Raw genomic sequence first — 20,361 nt, 5'->3', positions numbered from 1 at the left:
TCCCTCCCTCCCTCCCTCCCTCCCCTGCTGTGGATCAGGATGTAAAGTTCTCAGCTCCTTCTCCAGCACCATGCTTGCCTTCATGCCACCACACTCCCTGCCATGATGATAATGGACTAAAGCCTCTAACACTGTAAGCAAGCCACAGATAAACGTTTTCTTTTATAAATGAGGGTTGCCTTGCTCATGGTGTCTCATTGAAGCAGTAGAACACTGACTAAGATAACACCTTAGATATACTTAATTTTATCTATTAATTATATGTTAATAAGCTAGAAAACATTTTGGATGGATTAAAAAGTTGAAAGTATAATACTATCCAAAAACATTAGAAGAAAATACACTTCTATAATCTTGATGTAAAATAGATCTAATAAGCAAGACAGATAATTCAGAAGCTGTAAGCGAAGTGTTTATAAAAAGATAAATAGAGGGGGGATATGTTCTATTGAGGTGTGCTGAGGTGTGTGGGGAAGGGGGTGCCTCAGTGGGCCCATGCTGAGGCATCCTTTCCCCGAGGGACCAGCCACACGATGGTATAGTATAAAATAGAGTTTACTAAGGGTCTGGGGAGGGAAGTTAAGAGGGTAATAGAAGCAGAGAAAGGCAGAGAAAGAGAGTAGAGAAGTAGATGAGTACAGGCCAGCCATAAGCATGTGGGGGGGCGGGGAGGGACAAGAGGACAGAGCAGGAGTGGGAAGGCAAAAGCAAGAGAGGAACAGAGAGAGAGGAGGGGGCAAGCAGGCCCTTTTATAGTGAGTCAGGCATACCTGGCTGTTGCCAGGTAACTGTGGGGCAGAGCTTCGACAGAATGCTAACAATAAGGGAAAATGACAAGCCAGCCATGTGGTGCACACTAGTAATCCCAGTGTTTGAGGCTGAGGAGGAGGATGGCTATGAGTTTGAGGTCAGCCTGGGCTAAATGACAAATACTAGACCAGCAAGGACTATATAGCAAAACCTTACCTTAAACAAACACGGAAATTGGGTATGGTGATATATACCTACCTATAGTTTATGTACTAGAGAGGGGGAGGCAGGATTACTATGGGTTCAAGTTCAGTCTGTTTTACATAGCAAGTTCTGGAACAGGTTTATATAGAAAACAAAACAAAAAACAAACACAAACACAAACAAACAAACAAACAAACAAAAAACCCAGCCAACCAACCAACCAAGAGACTAGAAAGACTGATCAATTAAGAGCAGTTGTTCCTCTTGCAGAGGACCTGGGTTCAGTTCCTGGTACCCACAATAATCTGTAACCCCAGTTCCAGGGGATCTAAAGCCCTTTTCTGGCATCTGTGGGCACCAGACACACATGTGATACACAGACATACATAAAATAAATCTAAAAAATACACTAAAAAAACCACAACCCAGCCCAAATAACAGATATGCTTGTGTGAATTCACACTCACACACATACACACACACACACACACACACACACACACAATTTGCCAGTGCTTAAGTCCCTATACAATATGGTTTAATATTTGCATGTAATATGTACATCCTTGTTTATTCTTTACAACATGTCTATACAACATGTGTGTGTGTGTGGGGGGGGGTGATGGTGCTAGAGACTAAGACCAGGCTTTTACATATGTTAGGTGAGATCTCTACCATTGGCCCCATATGTTTCTTATAATACCTAAGGTAACATAAATACCATATACGTAGTTGTTATGTCATATGGTTCAGTGCCTAAGGACAAGACAAAAGAGCTTACATGTCCAGTACAGATGCATTTTAGGGTTACTTACACACATCACAAATGCTGTAAGAAATGCAGAGAATAAGGGGGTTAAGAGTACCTAGGTTCAATTCCCAAGCCCCATGTTGTGGCTCACAATAATCTGTAACTCCTGGGTAATCTGTCAACTTTCCCCAGCCTCCATGGATACCTGACACACACATGGTACATAACAACGTATGCAGATAAAATATTCAGACACAAAAAATTAAAAACAAAATCAGATGCAGAGAATAATGCTCAGACGACAGAGTGCTGGATAGAGCACGTGTGTCAAGCAGGAAGTTATAAGGGTGTGCCTACATATGGACTCAGTACAGTGTGATGCAATTCAAGTTTAGCTTCTGAGGAGTTGCTGGGATTCTTTTCCCTGCTTAATAATTTTCATCTAAGGTCGCATGAATCTAGGTTTGCAGAACCTGTGGATATGGATGGCTGACTGTATAATGAGAGACACCATTAAATCTTAAAAGATTTTTAAAAACCAGAAAGATCAGTAGCATACATAGTGCAGTATATCAAATATTCAAACAGCCAGACTTATAGGTAGATGTAAGATGAACCACTAACAAAATGGACAAAGGATGCAAATTGAACTCAGAGGAAACACAAATGAGCTGTAATGACAGAAAAGGAATATTATTTCCCTTGTGATCAGAAAGCTATAGATTAAACACCAGCCCTTTTTGCCTTTGTTTTTTCATATTTAGTGGTTCTGGGCACTGAACCCAAGGAAGGACTGCTGCTTGGAATGTTGGAAATATCTCTCAGGCATTGTTTATGGTAAGCTGACAAAGGCTTTCTGAATGCATATGGTAGTATATCTATTCATCTTAAGATGTCTATAACCATGGGTGGAGCGATTCTCTAAGAGTCTGTGTGAATTTCTTAAGTATGTGCTCAAAACACACACATAAAGATTGTTTACTGAAGCAGTATTTGCAACAGTGAAACAAAACCAAACAACAACAAAAAGTACTTAATAGCTCATCAGTAGGAAAAAGAACAACAAACTGGGACACATTTATACTATTCTAGTCCTATCACATGACTATTAAGAAGATTAAGGTGTGAGGCTGAAAAGCCCCTGCAGAACAATGCACACAATGAAATTGAATAGAGAATAAAGAAAAAATATATAGTGTATTTATGTAAAACATACGTAAACACATAAAAAGACTAGAAAGCTCTTTGACTGTATATCTTTGAAAAGAACCAGCAGAGTGTTATGGTTTATAAATGAAAAGTTCCCCCAAAATTCCCGAGTTGGAGGTTCAACGCAGAGTTCATACTCTTAGGAAGTGACTAGATCAGGCTGGATCAGGAATACGCTCATCTAATCAATGGATTGACCAACTGATAGATTAATAATCTGAAGGCAACACTTCCAGGGGGCAGAAAGAAGGTGAGGCCTAACTGGAGGAAGTTTGTCACCAGAGGCATGTCCTTGGAGAGGCTACCTCATCCTTGATCCTTCCCTTTCTCCACTTCCTGGCTGTAAAAGTATTTATTTGACTGATGTAACTGTCATCTTGGGGGCTTACTGGCTCCATCAGCTAACCTAGGCCTAGCCCTGGAAGCGTCTAGCTTCCATACAATCTAATTCAAGGCTAGAATGTCCCGGCCTTTAGGACTCGCTGCTGAGAAGATCACCATTTCCTGTTCTTTCTGACCTCTAGCTGGCTGACTCAATCCCCTTGTTCTGGCTCAAACTCCTCTCCCAGATGATTTTATTCACAATCTGTCTTTTCTCTTGGCCTCTGAAGTGCTCTGCTTGGTCTCAAACTAACTCTAGCAATCTTTTCTAATCTCCTGTCTCCTTCACACTCTCTTGCTTGTTCTGTCTTTACCTGTGTCTAGTTTGTTCTCTCTTCCATCCTTCTCTGTAAAGCTCTCCCGGTAAACCTGCCTCCTCCTCCCCCTCTGTGCTGCTCTACTCTCCCTCTCAGCTCTACTGCACTACTCCCCACGAGCTCTCCTGTATCCTGTGTACATCTGTCTCCTGTACCATCTGTGTCTCCCTTACGTAGCTTCCCTTTCCTCTCTCTTCTCCTGAGGGTTGGGCAGATCCTATCCTGTCAAACCTTTCTCTGATTCTTCACTTTGTCTGCCACTCAGTTAGACATCACTTTCAAGCAGGAGCACCTCCTCTACAAACCAACTTTACCTTCATTGTTTCAAGTTAAAGGTGAGTACTAAGGGTGGGTCTCAATTTCAGCCAGTGAGAGTAAAGGTGTGTGCTAAGGCTGAGCCAACTCTAGATAGAAATAGTTTCTTTTTCTCCATAAATAACAGAATCCTGGGGTTCACAGTACGATCAAATATCCTGAGACAGCTGGCTGCCATGTGGTGAGGAGAATGCAGAGAGTTAAGGATGTGCTTTCGAGGTTTCAGATGGGAAAAAGCATTTTCTTGGGAGTTGGATTAGAGTCATTCCTGTGACACTGTGACAAAGGACTTGACTACATTTTGCCATGCCTTGAGACTGTGGAGGGCTGAGCCTAAAAGCGATGGATTAATACACTGGAGTGAATTTTAAGGCAGCCAAGGCTATGGTTTGACTGTTACTAGCTACATTTACCTGGATTTATATTAAGAATTGGGAACAAAAAAGCAGAGTAGAAAGGACAATTTTGGCAGAAGGGGGTTTCTTCATACACAACTTAGTTTTTATAGTTAGCTTTTTATGTTGCTATGACCAAAATACCTTATGGAAACAACTTCAGAGGAAAAATGTATTCTGCCTCATGGGTTCAGGGGGATTTCCCTCAGCAAATTCAGGGAAGACAAGATGGAACAGCTCAACCTACTGGCAGGAGGGTCTGGGAGAGGACAAGTGTTCATTGTGTGGTGGACAGGAAACAGAGAGCTGCCTTACAGTCTTAGAGGCCTACCACCACTGACCTACCTCTGTCAGTCAGGCCCTACATCTTAAAGGATCTACAGTTTATTAAAAGAACACTACCAGCTAGGAACCAAGTATCAAACCACCAGTTTGAAGGGGGATAAAAATACAAGGAACACATCTCAATGGGAGTGTGTTCCAGGATGTGGACAAGGAAAGCACAGTTGTTTAAAAGCTTAACACTGGCCAGGAGAGTTGCACACCTTTAATTCCATTACTTGTAAGAGGGAAGCAGGTTCATCGCTGTGAGTTCAAGGCAAGCCTGGTCTATACAGTTCTAGAATAGCCAGAGCTACATAGTAGGAGCCTGTTTCAAACCAAACCAAACCAAACCAAACCAAACCAAACCAAACCAAACCAAACCATAAAAAAGCAATTCTGAGGCTTTGGGTTTAATCCCTATGACCTCAAATAACCAAACAGCTCTCCTCAGTCCAAAACAAACTACAAAATTGGGGCTAGTGAGATAGCTCAACATATGAAAGTCCTTCCCAAAAAGATTGACAACTGTAGTTTAATCTCTGGGGACACACATAATGGGAGAGGACCGATTTCTACAAGTTACCCTTTGACCTCCACACATATGCCTCCCACAAATGAGAAAATATATATAATAAAAAGAAAGAAGTCTACAGCTGCACATGGTCATGCATGCCTATAATCTAGCACTCCAGAGGCTGAGGCAGGAGGATTATCAGTTTGAGATCGCATAGCAAGCACTAGGCTAGACAGGGCTACATAGTGTAAACCTGCCTTAAAACACAAAAGTCAATTAAGCAACAATAACAGTAACAACCGCAACAAAACCCCAAAAGAGTACTTTGTAGTAAGGACAATACCAAAAATGTGCCTTTAAGGACAGTTCTGGAATCTGCAATAGCCTTCCAAGTGCTCAGGGATGTATAAATACTTAGAAAACTTTCCCTGGAGAAATGAGCACCAGGGTACACTGCTCTCAGAGCTGCCCAGAAAGTTGTTTATCCTGGATTCATTTCAGCCTTCCCAACTGCTCAGGCATTCGGAGGTCACTTCTGTAGTAGCCAATGTCTAGAAAGGCTAAACTACTGCTCAGCATGGCTGTGGAACTCGGCATTATCATTTTGTGACTGTTTTGTAGTTATGCAGAATTCAAGAATTAAAGCATCATGAAAGTTCCCACCAAGTTCCTGATCTAGTCACCTCTTAAAGGTTGGATGCACCAAGTGCCTTTGAGGTGATAAGTTATATTCAAATAATGGTATTCCACCCTAATCCCCAAAGACTTCTGGCCATCTCATAATGTAAAATGCTGAGCCATCTCACCAGCCCACGGCCTTGAACTCTTGATGGTCCTGTCTCAGCCTGTGTTTGGATTATAAATCTGTTGGTGAGGTATTCCTTTGCTGATAATACAAGCAAATTCTTCAAGCTTCCAACCTAGACTGAAGACCAGCAGCTCTCCAGGAGTCCTCAATGCAGACTGGCCCAGCAGGGACATTGAGCCTCATGGACTCAGCCGCTACTAGATTCGAAACCTCTTCAGACAAGCCACTGTTGGACTACCCAGACAATACTATGTAAGCCAATCCCATTTTAATACACATATTCATCTGGGTGTGTGGCACACACCTCTACTCCCAGCACGCAAGAGGCAGAGGCAGGCAGATCTCTGAGTTTGAGGCCAGCCTGGTCTATAGAGTGAATTCCAGGACAGCCAGGGATATACAGAGAAAACCTGTTTCAACAAAACCAAAACCATAAATTCATTCTATCAGCTCTATTTCTTTAGAGAATTCTAATACATGTGGGTACCAGGGGTTTGAACTCAAAAAGTCTTCATGTTTACGTAGCAAGTTTCCTTCTGCCAGCCTAGTGAAGCTGAGGCAGGGACAGCTGGTTCTTTACTGGCCCTTGCAATGGTCCTCCTGAGCTTTCGTTTGAGAGCCTAGAAAGAACTCTTTTTTTCTTTAGGTCTCCAGGTTTTGGTCTTAAGAGGCTCTGAACTTGGATCTGTAGCTGTCATATCACAGACATTCAACATCTGGCAAATGTCTTGACAAAGACATTGTGTTTGCTGCAGTGTCCCTGCTGGCTGTGAGATTTTGCTCCTCACCACTGCAGGACTGCAGGTCTATTCTGCCTTTTTAGTTGACTTTTCATTCCTGAGAACTGGGGAAAAACTGATTTTGTATTTGGGCTTTGAATTTGTCCATTTGTCAATCATCACACCAGACCTAAGCAACTGCCAAGAGTTCTGCTGACTTCTGTTTTCTCTAGGGTGGTCACTTTGCTGGACTCATCCTCATCCCTTGGCCTGCAGTTTATCCCCAGGAAAGAAAATGGCTAACGACTGCTAAGAAGCAGTCTTTCCTTCCAGAAATTTTAGTCTATCTAGACCTTGCTGCCGTCTGAAGTCTTTAAAATGTGTTTGTTGTGTAGAATATTTTGAGTTGCCTTAGGAGTATTGCTTGCTGTGACCTATCATATGCTTCCAGGAAGCAGACGTCCCACTTACCAAGTGTGAAGAAATCTGGCATCAATACCTACTGTAAAAAATGTAAATAAATAATAAAAAAATAGATTTAATACAGAGTGCAAGGGAAAAGAAAAAAATTAGCCAGTTTCAGAATTGTAACTGGACAAATGTTGGTACTGTTCAGGAAGAGGTTCTACAAAATGATCTGATATAGGCTGGGGGTGGAAACATAATGAGTTAGTTTGCTTTTTTTCTCTTTCCTTCCCTTTCCTTTCCTTATGAAGACAAGGTCTCGTGCAGTCTATGGTCTCAAACTCAGCACTGTAAATTACCTTGAACTTCTGATCCTTCTGCATGCTGGCAATGTAAGCATGTGCCACCAGGCCTGGCTCACACATTTGGTTTTTCAATACAGAATAGCTCTGTGATGATTAACTTCAATCGTCAACTTGACATAACCAAGAATTGTCTGAGGAAGAGTCTCAATGACTGGGTGGGCTAAGGGCATGCCGATAAGGGATTATCCTGATTGTTAATTGATATGGAAAGATCAAGTCCATTGTGAGTAGCAACACACCCTGAACAGAAGTCTTCGGAAGTATAAGAGGAGAAAGCTTGCTAAGAGGAAGCAGGCAAGCAAGCCAGGATCCATGTGTTTATTCTCTGTCTGTGCTTGACCGTAGCCTTGGCTTCCTGGGAAACATGAACTGCACCCAGGAATTGCAAGGTAAATAAACCTTTTCCTCTTCCAAGTTGCTTTATGCTAAGATATTTTATCACAGCAATAGAAATGAAACTTAGAACAGGCCCATAACTGCCAGCTTTGGAACTGAACCCAAGGCTGTTACAATTCACTAGGATAGGGACCACTGGAAAGGAATCTGATTTTGATGGTCAAATCATGTGTTTGTTTCTGGCTATGATAGATTTATAAATTTGAGACTCAGAAAAGAAGTTAGGACTTGAGTTCCATTTTAGAGACATTCCAGAGAGAACTGATGTCATTGGTCTGAATGTAAGTACATCAGCTGAAAATACAAAGTGTACAGGGAAGAAAGCCCAGGCTAGAATCTGAAGGAACTCCTGTATTACACAATCCGACAAACCCTCTTCTTTAATTAACTGTTCCTGCCCATGTACCAAACAGTCAATTGATTCCTGTTTATTTACCACATGTTTCTTTTAGTAAACCAGAATAACTTATCTAGCCCAAAGTCTGCCTATTAGCCATATTTTCATCAGTTCCCAACCATTTTTGGAATTCTGAAAGGGGAATCCACAGATGCTGTAGACCGCTTTAGACATTTTTCAGCTTTTTTCAAGTTGCAGGTCATGATTCAGTGGGTCATGAAATTAATTTAGTGGGTTCTGATTAGCATTTCAAAACGAGGCAAGCAGAGGGCATATTGTCACAGTACAGCACCTGCGGTAAGCAGCCACACATTCTTGCTTGGCGGCTTAGTCAGTTTCATGGCTCTAAACGCCACAGAGATCCTCCAGGTTTGTTTCTCTATCCTAGGCCTCTCCCTTAAATTCCAAACATAGTTAGACATTACCACTGGGACATGTGCAACTCAAACACGGAGTGTGACTCCTTTCCCCATCTGCGGTTCCCAGATTTGGCAATGTCACCCTCCTCCCTTCTCCCTAGGGTCAGTTTTACTTCTCACACTCCACTCCACAACACAACACCTCTCATCTCAAGAATTGCCATTAGGGCCGGTGAGATGGCTCAGAGGTTAAGAGCACCGACTGTTCTTCTGAAGGTCCTGAGTTCAAATCCCAGCAACCACATGGTGGCTCCCAACCATCTGTAATGGGATCTGATGCCCTCTTCTGGTGTGTCTGAAGATAGCTACAGTGTACTCACATACATTAAATAAATAAATAAATAAATAAAAAAGAGTTGCCATTAAATCTACCTCAGAGTCTAAATGCTTCTTCCTCCCCTGACTACACTCACGCTGGCCTGAGTCCATTTTCTTATTGGGGTTACTGCTTCTCTGCTTCTACCCTGGCTCCTTCTGCTGCCTATCCTTGACACAGCAGACAAGCGGTTCTTTAAAGCAGGGCTCAGGACCAGTGAGACTGATGGGCTCTGGTGGCATTTCCTGCCATGACTGATGATCTAAGGTTAATCCCTAGAACCCACGAGGTAGAAGCAGAGGACCTATTCTCCAAAGCCATTCTCTGACCACCATGTGTAAACTGCACATGTACATGCGTGCACATGGTACACACACATGCACAGAAGTAAAAAGAGATTTAAATTGAAAATCATTAAAAAGAAAAGTCAGGGTTCAGCAAACTTTCCGTGTAGAAGACTAGAGTACTTAGGCTTTGAAAGCCAAGAAGTGAATATTAATTACAGTTATTCATTATAGCAAAGCGATTTCTAAAACCTTTTGACAAAACTAAAAAACATAACAGAGTATAATTTTTTTTGTAATGTAAGTCTACTAATGACAGCAGTGGGACTAGTTTCTTTTTTAAATTATTGTTATTATTTTTATTATTAGTGTTTTTGTGTTTATTCATATTCCACAGCATGTGCGTGGAATTGGATTTTTGCTTCCACCTTTGTGTGGGTCCAAGAGATTGAACTCAAGTCATTAAGCTTGCACAGTAGGTGGTCAGGCTTGCACAGTAGGTGGTCAGGCTTGTATCTTTGGAAGGCAAGCATTTTACTTCCTGAGCCAGCTCACTGGCCTTCTTTATTTAAAAAAAGAAAAAAAAATGTCTTTTTTTGTTTAATTCAATTTAGTTCAAGGCCAGTGCTCTTTATCTTAAAATCAACTGCAAACTGGTAAAAAGCCATTCTTAGCTGTGGTCCTAGGAGAAAAACATACAGGCGGATGGCTCTATCCTGCAGGCTTAGTTTGATCATCTCTCTTTGAAGATATAATCAGCTCGCATCACACTCAAGCCTCTGCCAACTAGTTTTCTACTTCTGTTCAACAAACTACCCAAGCCGAGCAGCTCCAAACAACAGCCAGTCCTGTGGGTCAGAAGCCTAAGCAGGCGTGGCTGCCTCTCTGCTATTGCCTGAACCGGCTCGGTGCATCCACATCAGCATCCTTTCCTGGGGAGTGTGGTTCTTTGACTGGTTCTGTTCCAATTTTTAGTACATGTGCTGCTGAAACAATCTTTTCGCCTCCAGACTGCAGGGATTAATGTTCTTGACTGCCACAGAGCAATAATATTTACTGAACATGTGACCATGTGGTGCTCAGCACTCTTGCACCGAAGGCTCAGGGAACATGGAGGAAGAGGGGGTGGAAAGATTCCAAGAACCAAAGGAAGAAGAAAGTCAGCTGTGAGTCTGCATCTCCTAGAAATGTCAGGGAGGCTATACCTCTGAAGTCTCAACAACAAGGCCTGAAAGTCTTATTTATATAGGTTAACCTGAAAGGGGAAAAAATTCTTACAGGGGCCCAAAGTTAGACAAAGAACTCTAAGCAACTAAGGAATGTTGGGGGGGGGATAGTCTTCCCCAGGGAACACTCCTCTACCCTTCAAGCCCCACCCACCAAGTTGGTTATCCATAACAAAGTGGTCAGTCCTGAAGCCATATATGCACAAGTAACATCACATTTAGGAATACACACACACACACACACAACTTAAAAAAGAGAGGCCATGAATTTGAGAGAGCAAAGCAAAGTGGGAAGGGGTGCATGGGAAGGTTGGAGGCAGGAAGGAGGGAAATGATGAAATTATATTTTAATTTCAGATAATTAAAAATTAAAAAATGAGATTTGCTGAATAAATGAAACTTCTACCTATGTATACATTTACTAGGTTGTGATATAAAATGTCTATCTCACCAGTGAATGTAGTCCATAGAATTTGAAAATTTCTGGGTCTCAACTAAATGATTTCTAGGGTTCTTTCTCACCTTTAGTACTGAATGAGTTTCTATGGGCAGCTACACAATCTGCACCATATCCTTTGAGTGACAGCATTGGGACGACAGCAAGATACTAAATTACTTAAGTATAACACATATCAAAAGAGGAAAACAGTTATGCCTACCCATTCTATAATCACAGACTAGGGAGAAATGTAAAAACCAACAGTAACTGCTAAATGCCCCATACTATAAAAATATAAAGCTACTCTCTCCTATAAAAAAAGAGATGGTCAGACCAAATGACAAGGCAGAACATTTTCCAGACCAAAATTTCCCTGACGTTTCCATTCACTTACTGAAGAAGGGAAGAGGAATGAAGGAAGATGTCGCTCAAAGTCTCTGCTGTAGAAATTGTGACCTGCACAGACTTCGGGAGTGAAGCCCACTTCTCAAGTAGGTAGGACTTCCATTCATCCACCGGTAGATCCATGCTACTGCAGCTCTGTAAAGTCAGAACATAAAGATTCAGCTTTCTATTAATGCATAGCTCTAGAAAATCGAGATTTCATCCTACCAAGTAAGACACAACCAAAACCATTTCTTCTGGTGTTTTCTATAGCTGTTGATATGCTAAAGGAGAATTAATCTGTGGTGTGGCACCAATTCACCCAGACATATTCTTTGGAAGACTGTTCGAGAAACTATAGTAGGTTGTGGTTGTACAAACAGAGATCAAAATACCAGTAGATGGCTACTATTCCAGTCTTTCTAGACCTGTTTACCCTACTTGCCCAAAGTCTTCCAGACTTCTCACTCACTCCAGCAACTATGAAGTTAAATATTTTCATTTCCTTGACGGCTCAGTTTTCTGTTTTGATCTCCAGGTCTTTCTTTCAGTTCATATAGCCTCTCTCCCTTTATATTTTTATTATTTTTTTATTTTTGAGACCGGATTTTATGTTAGCCTGGCTGGCTTCGAACTCAGAGATCTGCCTGCTTTTACCTCGAGTGCCATCACGCCTGGCTCCCAGATTTTGATTTTTCAGGGTCTCATTTAGTCCAGGCTGACCTCGAACTCAACGGCGTTAAGGGTGACCTTGAACTTTTGCTGCCTCTACATCCCAAAGGCTGGGATTACAGACAGATCAGAGACAGCATGCCAGGCTCTCCAATACTTTTGCATAGGCCATTTGGGCTTTTAGGAACATCACTATCTTCACTGGAATCCACCTGACAAATTTCTACACACATTTAACTCAGTTCAAACCGCATCGCCTCTCGAAAGCCTGATTGATTTTTGACCCCCACTCTGGAGCTCCACATGTGTGGCCCATATCGCGTCTACCATCCTTGAGGCTGGGTTCCTTGCGGCCACAACTCTCAGGTGGAACTCAAGAGGGCGGAGACTGAGTCTGATTTACCTTGTTTATCCCACAGTGCCAAGCTCTGGGCCTGGCACGGGCGCCGGGCACGCACTGCGTGAAGAAGTACCCAGGTCACTGCTTTGACTATATTTAGCAGCAGTTACCAGGGGAGAGCTCCGATTGTTCCCTGGGTTGCCATTCTGTCTATCCGCCAAAGGACTGGGCGGGCAAAGTTCCCACAGCTGGCGGGGTAACAACTCAGTGGCACCGCGCTGACACAGGCGCACTGCGACCCAGCGCCCCGCCCTCACGTCTCGCCAACCCGCCACTAGGCCTCGAACCCGGCCTCGGAAGAGTCACGTGCTTTGCCCGCCGCGCGGTAGCCAATGCGGTGGCTATCAGCGTCTAGGCCCGCCCCTCGCACCGCGCTCACGCTGGGGGCGGATCGGCACGCACAGTTGCTCTAGCCAATCGTTGAGCAGCCCGCGGGACCCCGGCAAAGAAGCTCGGGCGGTGCAAGAGCGCGAGCGCGGGAGTTAGCGAGCGGTGCAGCCATGGTGGGACACCTGAGCGAGGGGGCCATCGCGGTAAGGAGACGACCCTGAGCGGGCTCGATGACCCTAGCAGCGCGGGCTTGGAGCGATGCAAAGAGGACCGGGGGAGGGAGCCGCTGTCGATCGGGAGAGCGTCAGGGAGGAAATTATACGGCCGCGGGGGATGCTGCCCCAGGGTCTCTAAGACCATCACGCAATGCAGAAGGCATCCCGGTACTCGCAGACGAACTCACGGGTTTTTTGGGTTTTTTTACATCTAAGAAAACAGGATAAATAAACATGCCGCTGTCTACCTTCGGCGGCCTCTTTTTCCTCCCTTTCTCCATCACCCCAAACTTTTCTGGACTTGTTTGTTTTCGGCTGTTTGACTTCTTTTACATCCTCCTAACTCATTATTGCTACTAGACATCTCTCTGGTCAGAAGAGAGAAAACGCTGGCCGAAGTCACCAATGACCTCCCAGTAGCCAAATCAGAAGACATTTTAAAGTTTTTCAGCCGACCTAATTGTTTGGGCTTGTTGGCTTCTTTCTGCTAACACTCCTCTCTTGCTAGTGTTCTGTGTTTCATGTTGACTATTCTTTTCTTATTTTACCGGCAAGCCCCTCTGATTTTTTTTGTTGAGCCAAGGCCCTCTGCAGACTAGTTTATAGCCCTTCACCTGCATGTTATTAATTCCTTCCTGCTGAGCTTCCTTCGATCTGCCCTCTATCTTCAAAGTCATTTTCAATCGAACATATATCAGAGCAAATCCTTTATGTCCCTCTAAGTTTGAATTTTAAAAAGAATTGTGTGTGTGCACGCGCGCGCGCGAGTGTGTAGTATGTATACATATGTATGACATCTTGGGGATGGCGAATGTGCGTCGGATGCCAGAGGACAACTGTGGGACGTTGTTTCTCTCCCCACTCCGCTGTGGATTGAGCTCAGGTAGCTGGGCTTACACAGCAGGCACCTCTACCCACAGAGCATCCTTGTGCCCAACTCTGGACACCTAGTCATCACCAGTTGAAGTATATTTTAACTCCACACTTAACTTTTCCATCCCCACTGGAATAGTCTTTTGTTGGCTGAACAAGTCAGTTCCAGTCAGCACACTCTCTTCTCACAGTCTCCTTGCCAGACCTTGCTTGTTTGTTTTTTTCTTTTTAAATATATTTTTGCCCTAGAAGCCATTGATAGTTCCAGTTTCTTTTGCTACCACAGTGTTCCTGTTCAGCTCAGTTGTTACTGAGTTGGTTGGCAAAGTAACTAGCCCAGATCCATGCATTTGGAGACTCCAACTTCTTTTTGTTCACTTATGTATGGCTTTGGGCCACATTCCAAACCCTTTTCCCTTGTTTGTAAAAATGAGGCTGAAGCCCAGCAAGGGGCTAGTTGGAGGACTGAGTTTCTAGATTCAGTGTTTAGCTTCTGCTAGTACAGCTAGCAATCGTCACAGGTGTACATGTTTATTTGGTAAATACTAGCTACTTTGTATTTCATTCAGGAGATTGTAGAGACTGTAGCAGGCAGCTACTTTCAGTCCCCCTTTAAGGTGATATCCCAGTATCTGGCAAGTTTTAGGTGCCTAAGATAATGTTTGCTAGTGGTGTGAATGACCAAAATCATGAAAAGCCAGGGACAGACTACGAAGCAGCTTAGAAGAAAAGAAGAGGGGAAGCAGTTGTCAGAATGGAGGTATTTGAATACGTTAGGGCTGTAGAAATGTTGAACTGGAATGTGAAGCTTGGATTGTTCTGAATTTTAAGAGGCTGCCACCTTGGACTCTTAAGGCTATTGCAAATAATTCTTTACTTTTATAACGAATGCTTATAAGGTCGTTTGAATAATTTGCTGAGTTTTCTTTAAATATAAATATTTTAGAAAGCTATTTCCAATACTGAAGTATTACTTAGATTTCATTCATAGATAAATTTGCAGTTTTTTTCTTTCTTTACATGTTTTGTTCATAAATAAAATAGTGTTTTGTTTTAAAGACTATCCCTACTATCCTAGAACTTGCTATGTAGACCAGGCCAGCCTTGAACTCAAGAGATTCCTCCCACGTACTGGGGCTAAAGATGTTCCACCATGCCAGGATCCGTGTTGTGTTGTGTTTTGTTTGTGTTGATGGTAATGGAGTGTAGAGACCATTGGTTGTGTTTTGTTTGTGTTGTTGTGTTTTGTTTGTGTTTTGTTTGTGTTGTTGTGTTTTGTTTGTGTTGATGGTGATGGAGTGTAGAGACCATTGGTTGTGTTTTGTTTGTGTTGTTGTGTTTTGTTTGTGTTGTTGTGTTTTGTTTGTGTTGATGGAGTGTAGAGACCATTGGTTGCCTGATGATTAGCGAACAAAAGTGTCAGCACAAAAGCTTCAGGCCCCAGTGGTTAAGCAAACAGTGGAAAATGGAAGTACTAGGGCCCAAGGTTATAAAATGTAACTGTAGTGATAAGTAGAAGTACAAGGCTGGCCTCCAACTCAGAGATCCGCCTGCCTCTGCCTCCCAAGTGCTGGGATTAAAGGCTCAGTAAAGCACCTACCACCAAGCCTAACAATCAGAGTCTGATCCCCAGGACCTACACACACACACACACACACACACACACACACACACGAGATGAATAAAGATTAAAAACAACAGCCAGCAATCATCTGGATGGGTTCTGTGGAACATTCCCATAAATTCCCATAAACAAAGAACTCTTAAGGCAGAATTTGAAAGTTGACACTATGTAGTAAGATCCTGTCTCAAAAAGGAAACCTATAAAAAGTCCAAGGCTATGGCTCAGTTGGTAGAGTATTGCTTAGTTTGCCTAATTAATCCCCAGCACTGCAGAAAAGTAATTTGATGGTTGGTCCAGATCAGTGATGTCCCAACTTGAGAGGTGGAAGTAGGAGGGTTGATACTTAGCTGCATAGTGAGTTCATTGGGTTTGCTTTGGTTTTTTTTTTTTTTTTTTTTTTAAGCACTGCGACGTTACACAGATTGGCTTTGAACTTCTGGCCTCAGTCATTTCCTGTTTCTACCTGCCAAGTAGCTGGGACTGCAGGCTTTATATATAAATATATATTTGGCTATTATAAATGAAGATGCTTTGAACATTTATATACAGATCTTTATGCATATAAATATTTAAATAGATTGCATATAAATTATTCATAATATATACATAAATTATGTACTATGTATTAAATTTCTTGTACATGCAAAGTAATCCAGATATTTACAGATAAATATCTGAGAGTGCAATTGCTAGGTCATATGGAAACTGAATGCTTAATTTGATAAGAAATCGCCAGCTTTTCCAAAGTGTTTATGAGAACTCTGCTTGCCGGTGCTTTGTGCCGCCCCTCTCTGGTTTTTACTATGCCGGTGGGCGTATAAGTGCAAGGCTGGCTCACCGCTGTGCTTTTATTTGTATTTTCTTGATTAGGAAGGACACTGAGCATCCTTCTGTGTCTTTATTGTCCGATTGTACATCTTGTGAAGTGTCCACATCTTTTGGTCCCTCGAATTTGGGTTTCTTCTGGAACGTGGTAGCATGTGACTGTCACCCCAGTGCTTGGAGCAGCAGAGGGGTCAGGAGCTCCAGGCTGGTATTAGCTGCAGAGCAGGAGCAGGTCCCGAGGAACAGAAACTTTGGTTGCAGCATTAATGAACTAGAAGAATTTTTTTGTCTTCTGTTAAATATAAATACCTTGATTATTTTCTCATAAACGGTGTTGCCTTTTCATTTAAGTTTTTAAGGATCAGGCACAGAGACTCCGTGCCAGACTACCACTCAACCACTGAGCTACACCCCCAACTTGCCTTTCTACTATTTTTCTTAACATTTATTTATGAGAGTGTGGGTATCAGTGGCCACCGAACACGGGGAGAGGTCAGAAGGCTACGTGGAGGAATTGTTTCTCTCCTACCAAGTGGGGCCCAGGGTTCAAATTCAGGTGACCTGGCTTGGCAGCAAGCACCTTTACCCCTAAGCCATCTCATTGGCTTCATCTTTTAATGGCCCCTTCCCCTGCTCTGAGGCAGGCTCTCCCTATATAGCCCTGACTGGCCTCAGGCTCACAGGTCCACCAGTGAGCGCCAGGTTTCTGCTTGTCCTTACCTCCCTAGCACTGTGGTTATCAGCATGTGCCACTGTGCATGACTTTGTAAAGCACAGGCTCTGGGGGTCAAACTCAGTCACTAAGCTTTGCCAAGCCATAGCCCAGCCCTTGAGTTTACTGTTTGTTTGTGTGGTGATTTGTCAAAGCAGTTTTGTTCCATTGAGGTATTTTGTCAAGTTTGACAAAATTAGTTGAGTATGTAGGTCTTTTTTCTGGAATCTTCTGTTATAGCTTAGTTTGGTCTTGAACTCATGATCTTGCCTCAGCCTCACGATTATTGAGGATTATTGAGATGGACAGGCTGTGTGACCATGCTCAGCTGTGTGTTTTAGCATGCATTAGTCATTTGAAAAACGTTGGCACATGACACTTTACAGGTCTTCCATGTTTGATGTGCTTTATTTAATCCAAAGTAATTCCAGCACCAGAGGCTGAGATAGGAGGATCTCAAGGGCAACCTAAAGATGCACAGCAGGCGGGGCCCCACTCCGTTATGTTAATATTATCACTGAGGTCAGGAGAAAAGTCTTTTAAGTATTGGGGACTAAAAGCAGGAGGGTCTGAAGTTCAAGGTCATCTTTAGGAATTTAGCAGACTTGAGGCCAGCTTGGGCTTTGTGGGACCCTGTTTTTAAACCAGAAAACAAATTTAAGGAGGAAGTGAATGTGAGTGTTCACATAGTCCTGTTTCCACAAGAAAACAGTGTTACTTTTGGCAACAAATAAGTGCTTTCTTTAAGCTGGCATTTTTGTGACTTGTCATTGGACAAATGATTTAATTAAGACTTTTCTACTGAGTGCCTCTGAAGAGGCTCTTTTAAATTTAGTTTAATTTTATCTCATTGTTAGTGTGGTGTGCTTGTGCACACAGAAGGCAGCTTTCAAGGTCTTTTCATGCTGTCTCCTCCACAGCTCCTGGAGTCAAACTCAGGCCCTGGCTAGGCAAGCTCTTAGGACAGTATTAGCTGTGGCTTATTAAGTTTTTAAGAATTTTTATAAGACTCTGTTTTTCTTTCTCAGGCCATAATGCAGCAGGGAGATACATCCATAAAGCCTGTCCTTCAGGTCATTGTAAGTACCCCCATGTGTGTTTAGCAGAATGAAGATGTTTCAACTCATAGATAATGAAACACTGCATTTGATGGAAGACATCAATGATGTAGTTTTGTCTACATCCCAGAAACACACATGCACATTCTCTTTCTCCCATTTCCAGAACACACCTTCCCCGCCCCTCTCTCTAACACATACTCACTCACTCACTCAAACTCACCAACAGAAACTATAGGTTTTTTTTTGTTTTGTTTTGATGAGCTTTTAATTTTGGTTTTTCAAGTCAGGGTTTCTCTATGTATCTCTGGCTGTCCTGGAACTCTATAGACCAGGCTGTACCACCACCACCCCGCTTAAATTTCTTTTAGTTAATCTACCCATCATTTAGTGGGTTCTAAAACATAATGTGAATTTCATATATCAATAGATGGGAGACTCCAGGATCATTCCTTCAGACTTTGAGGCAGGAGGTGAAGGTGGCCACCACTCCTGGGCCAATCACCTTCTGGCTCTATTTCCCTTAACTTCCTTCAGAGGCTGCCCCACCCTTTCCGGCTGAGTCCGTGACTGCTCTGCCCCAGATCCGTATGTCCACATGTTGCTATTCTCTCTGCCTCTGTCCCTTCACCAGCTCTGAGCTGCTTTAGGCAAATTGTCTTTTTTTTTTTTTTTTTTTTTTGGTTTTTCAAGACAGGGTTTCTCTGTATACCCCTGGCTGTCCTGGAACTCACTTTGTAGACCAGGCTGGCCTCCAACTCAGAAATCCGNTGTCCTGGAACTCACTTTGTAGACCAGGCTGGCCTCCAACTCAGAAATCCGCCTGCCTCTGCCTCCCGAGTGCTGGGATTAAAGGCGTGCGCCACCACGCCCAGCTAAATTGTCTTTTTTTCCAATTTTAATTTGACTTCCTATTTTCAGCATGTTCCCTAAACAGTTTCTGCATGTGTTCGATGCCATCTTACACATTGTTTTGACATATGGGAGAAAGAACACGTGACTATTGATACTTCTGTTTATATCGTTTTTAATAATGCCAGCTCAATCCACTGCTCTTTCATTAGTATTTAGGTGTCAGGAGGATGGGCAAGTGGTTCATCTTGTCTCAGATTAATGGCAAGCCCAGTCTCCTGCCAGTTAGCTTTGCTTACCCTCAGGGCTTGGGCAAAGAGCCTGCTTAATGAATCAACTTTTCTGTCAACTTTTCCAGAACATCCGTCCTATTTCTACGGGGAATAGTCCACCCCGGTATCGACTGCTCATGAGTGATGGGTTGAACACGCTTTCCTGTGAGTATGATGAATACATCTAAGCTTTGGGAATCCTTGAATAACAGCAGCACCCCCCCACCCCCCACCCCCACACACAACCTTTGATTGCAGTGTTTAGAGCCCCTGAAGCCCATGTTGGCTGTGGGCTTTGTTCAGGCAGAGTTGCCAGTGGCAGTGAGCCGTCCTGACGGTAGCCTGGATACAGCGGAAAGCTGCCATTCGGCCTGATTAACTTTCTCTAACTGGTGGTGTGTGTTTTCTTTGATTAATTTCCCTGAGGATAGTATTGACATTTCGTGGGTGTGATGGGTGAGCTGTCCTGTCCTTCCTTTTCAGGAGTTTTATTTCTGTCCTAGAAGCTTTAAAAAAAAAATGGGGGCCTTTCTGGACTATTTGCCTGTTGTCTCTAGTCACGGGGCTAAAGACCTAGAAAGGGCTTTTCCCCAGAAACTAGAATGACAGTAAAAATGATTTGGAGACTTTGAGAAACAGCTACCATTTAGGAAGAGCCTCAGATTTTTACACGGGGCGGATTGATGCTGCTTTCCTCTCTGCAGGGCGGAGGAGTTTTAAACAGCTGTATTTAATGGTTTTCCTTGTGATGAGCTTTCGGGTTAAGGGCGGGCTTGGAGACTGAGCCTCTCTCTCTGCCTTTGCAGCGTTCATGCTGGCCACGCAGCTGAACACCCTGGTCGAGGGTGGGCAGCTGGCCAGCAACTGTGTCTGCCAGGTCCACCGGTTCATCGTCAACACCCTGAAAGACGGCAGGTATGCGCTTCCTTATCCACTTGCTTGCACTGTAGAACGGGAACTACAGGTCGGAAGTTCAGGAAGGAGGTTTAACAAGGCAGCGAGGAGCTTCAGCCGGACGTAGACGAACATTGCCACCCAGGGAGAAGTAGCAGAGGAAACAAGTTGGAATCCCAGAGAACAGATTACAGTAGATGTGTAATTTCTTCAACATTACTGTAGTATCTTCTAAGGAAGAGGTCACTTACTACAACAAAAGAAACGTTTAATTATCCAGTCTGGGTCCTTTTTTTTTTTTTTTTTTTTTTTTTTT

The 20,361-nt window shown here is 43.2% G+C and overlaps 2 protein-coding genes across 5 annotated transcripts in view; one reads left to right on the top strand and one right to left on the bottom strand.

The window, feature by feature from the left end:
- The window catches only part of Smyd4 (SET and MYND domain containing 4), a 49,233-nt gene extending 36,521 nt beyond the window's left edge, over positions 1 to 12,712 (bottom strand). The window contains exons 1-2 of one of the 4 annotated variants that reach the window (XM_021176973.1): positions 12,394 to 12,712; positions 11,329 to 11,474 (exon numbers count right to left, since the gene is read on the bottom strand). In XM_021176973.1, the coding sequence (XP_021032632.1) occupies positions 11,329 to 11,462 (134 nt within the window). In that variant the 5' untranslated portion in view covers positions 11,463 to 11,474; positions 12,394 to 12,712. Of the gene's footprint in view, positions 1 to 11,328; positions 11,475 to 11,975; positions 12,363 to 12,393 lie in introns of those variants that run through there. The other 3 variants (XM_029484213.1, XM_029484211.1, XM_029484212.1) reach the window with 3 other exon arrangements.
- A 102-nt stretch (positions 12,713 to 12,814) lies between these two features.
- The window catches only part of Rpa1 (replication protein A1), a 48,194-nt gene continuing 40,647 nt past the window's right edge, over positions 12,815 to 20,361 (top strand). The window contains exons 1-4 of the mRNA XM_021177355.2: positions 12,815 to 12,923; positions 17,998 to 18,048; positions 19,238 to 19,316; positions 19,958 to 20,066. Of these exons, the coding sequence (XP_021033014.1) occupies positions 12,891 to 12,923; positions 17,998 to 18,048; positions 19,238 to 19,316; positions 19,958 to 20,066 (272 nt within the window). The 5' untranslated portion in view covers positions 12,815 to 12,890. The remainder of the gene's footprint in view (positions 12,924 to 17,997; positions 18,049 to 19,237; positions 19,317 to 19,957; positions 20,067 to 20,361) is intronic.

Source organism: Mus caroli, chromosome 11, assembly GCF_900094665.2.
Source record: "Mus caroli chromosome 11, CAROLI_EIJ_v1.1, whole genome shotgun sequence".
Taxonomy (NCBI): domain Eukaryota; kingdom Metazoa; phylum Chordata; class Mammalia; order Rodentia; family Muridae; genus Mus; species Mus caroli.
Note: the sequence above shows the minus strand (reverse complement) of the source record. Positions and strands in the feature narration are given on the sequence as shown.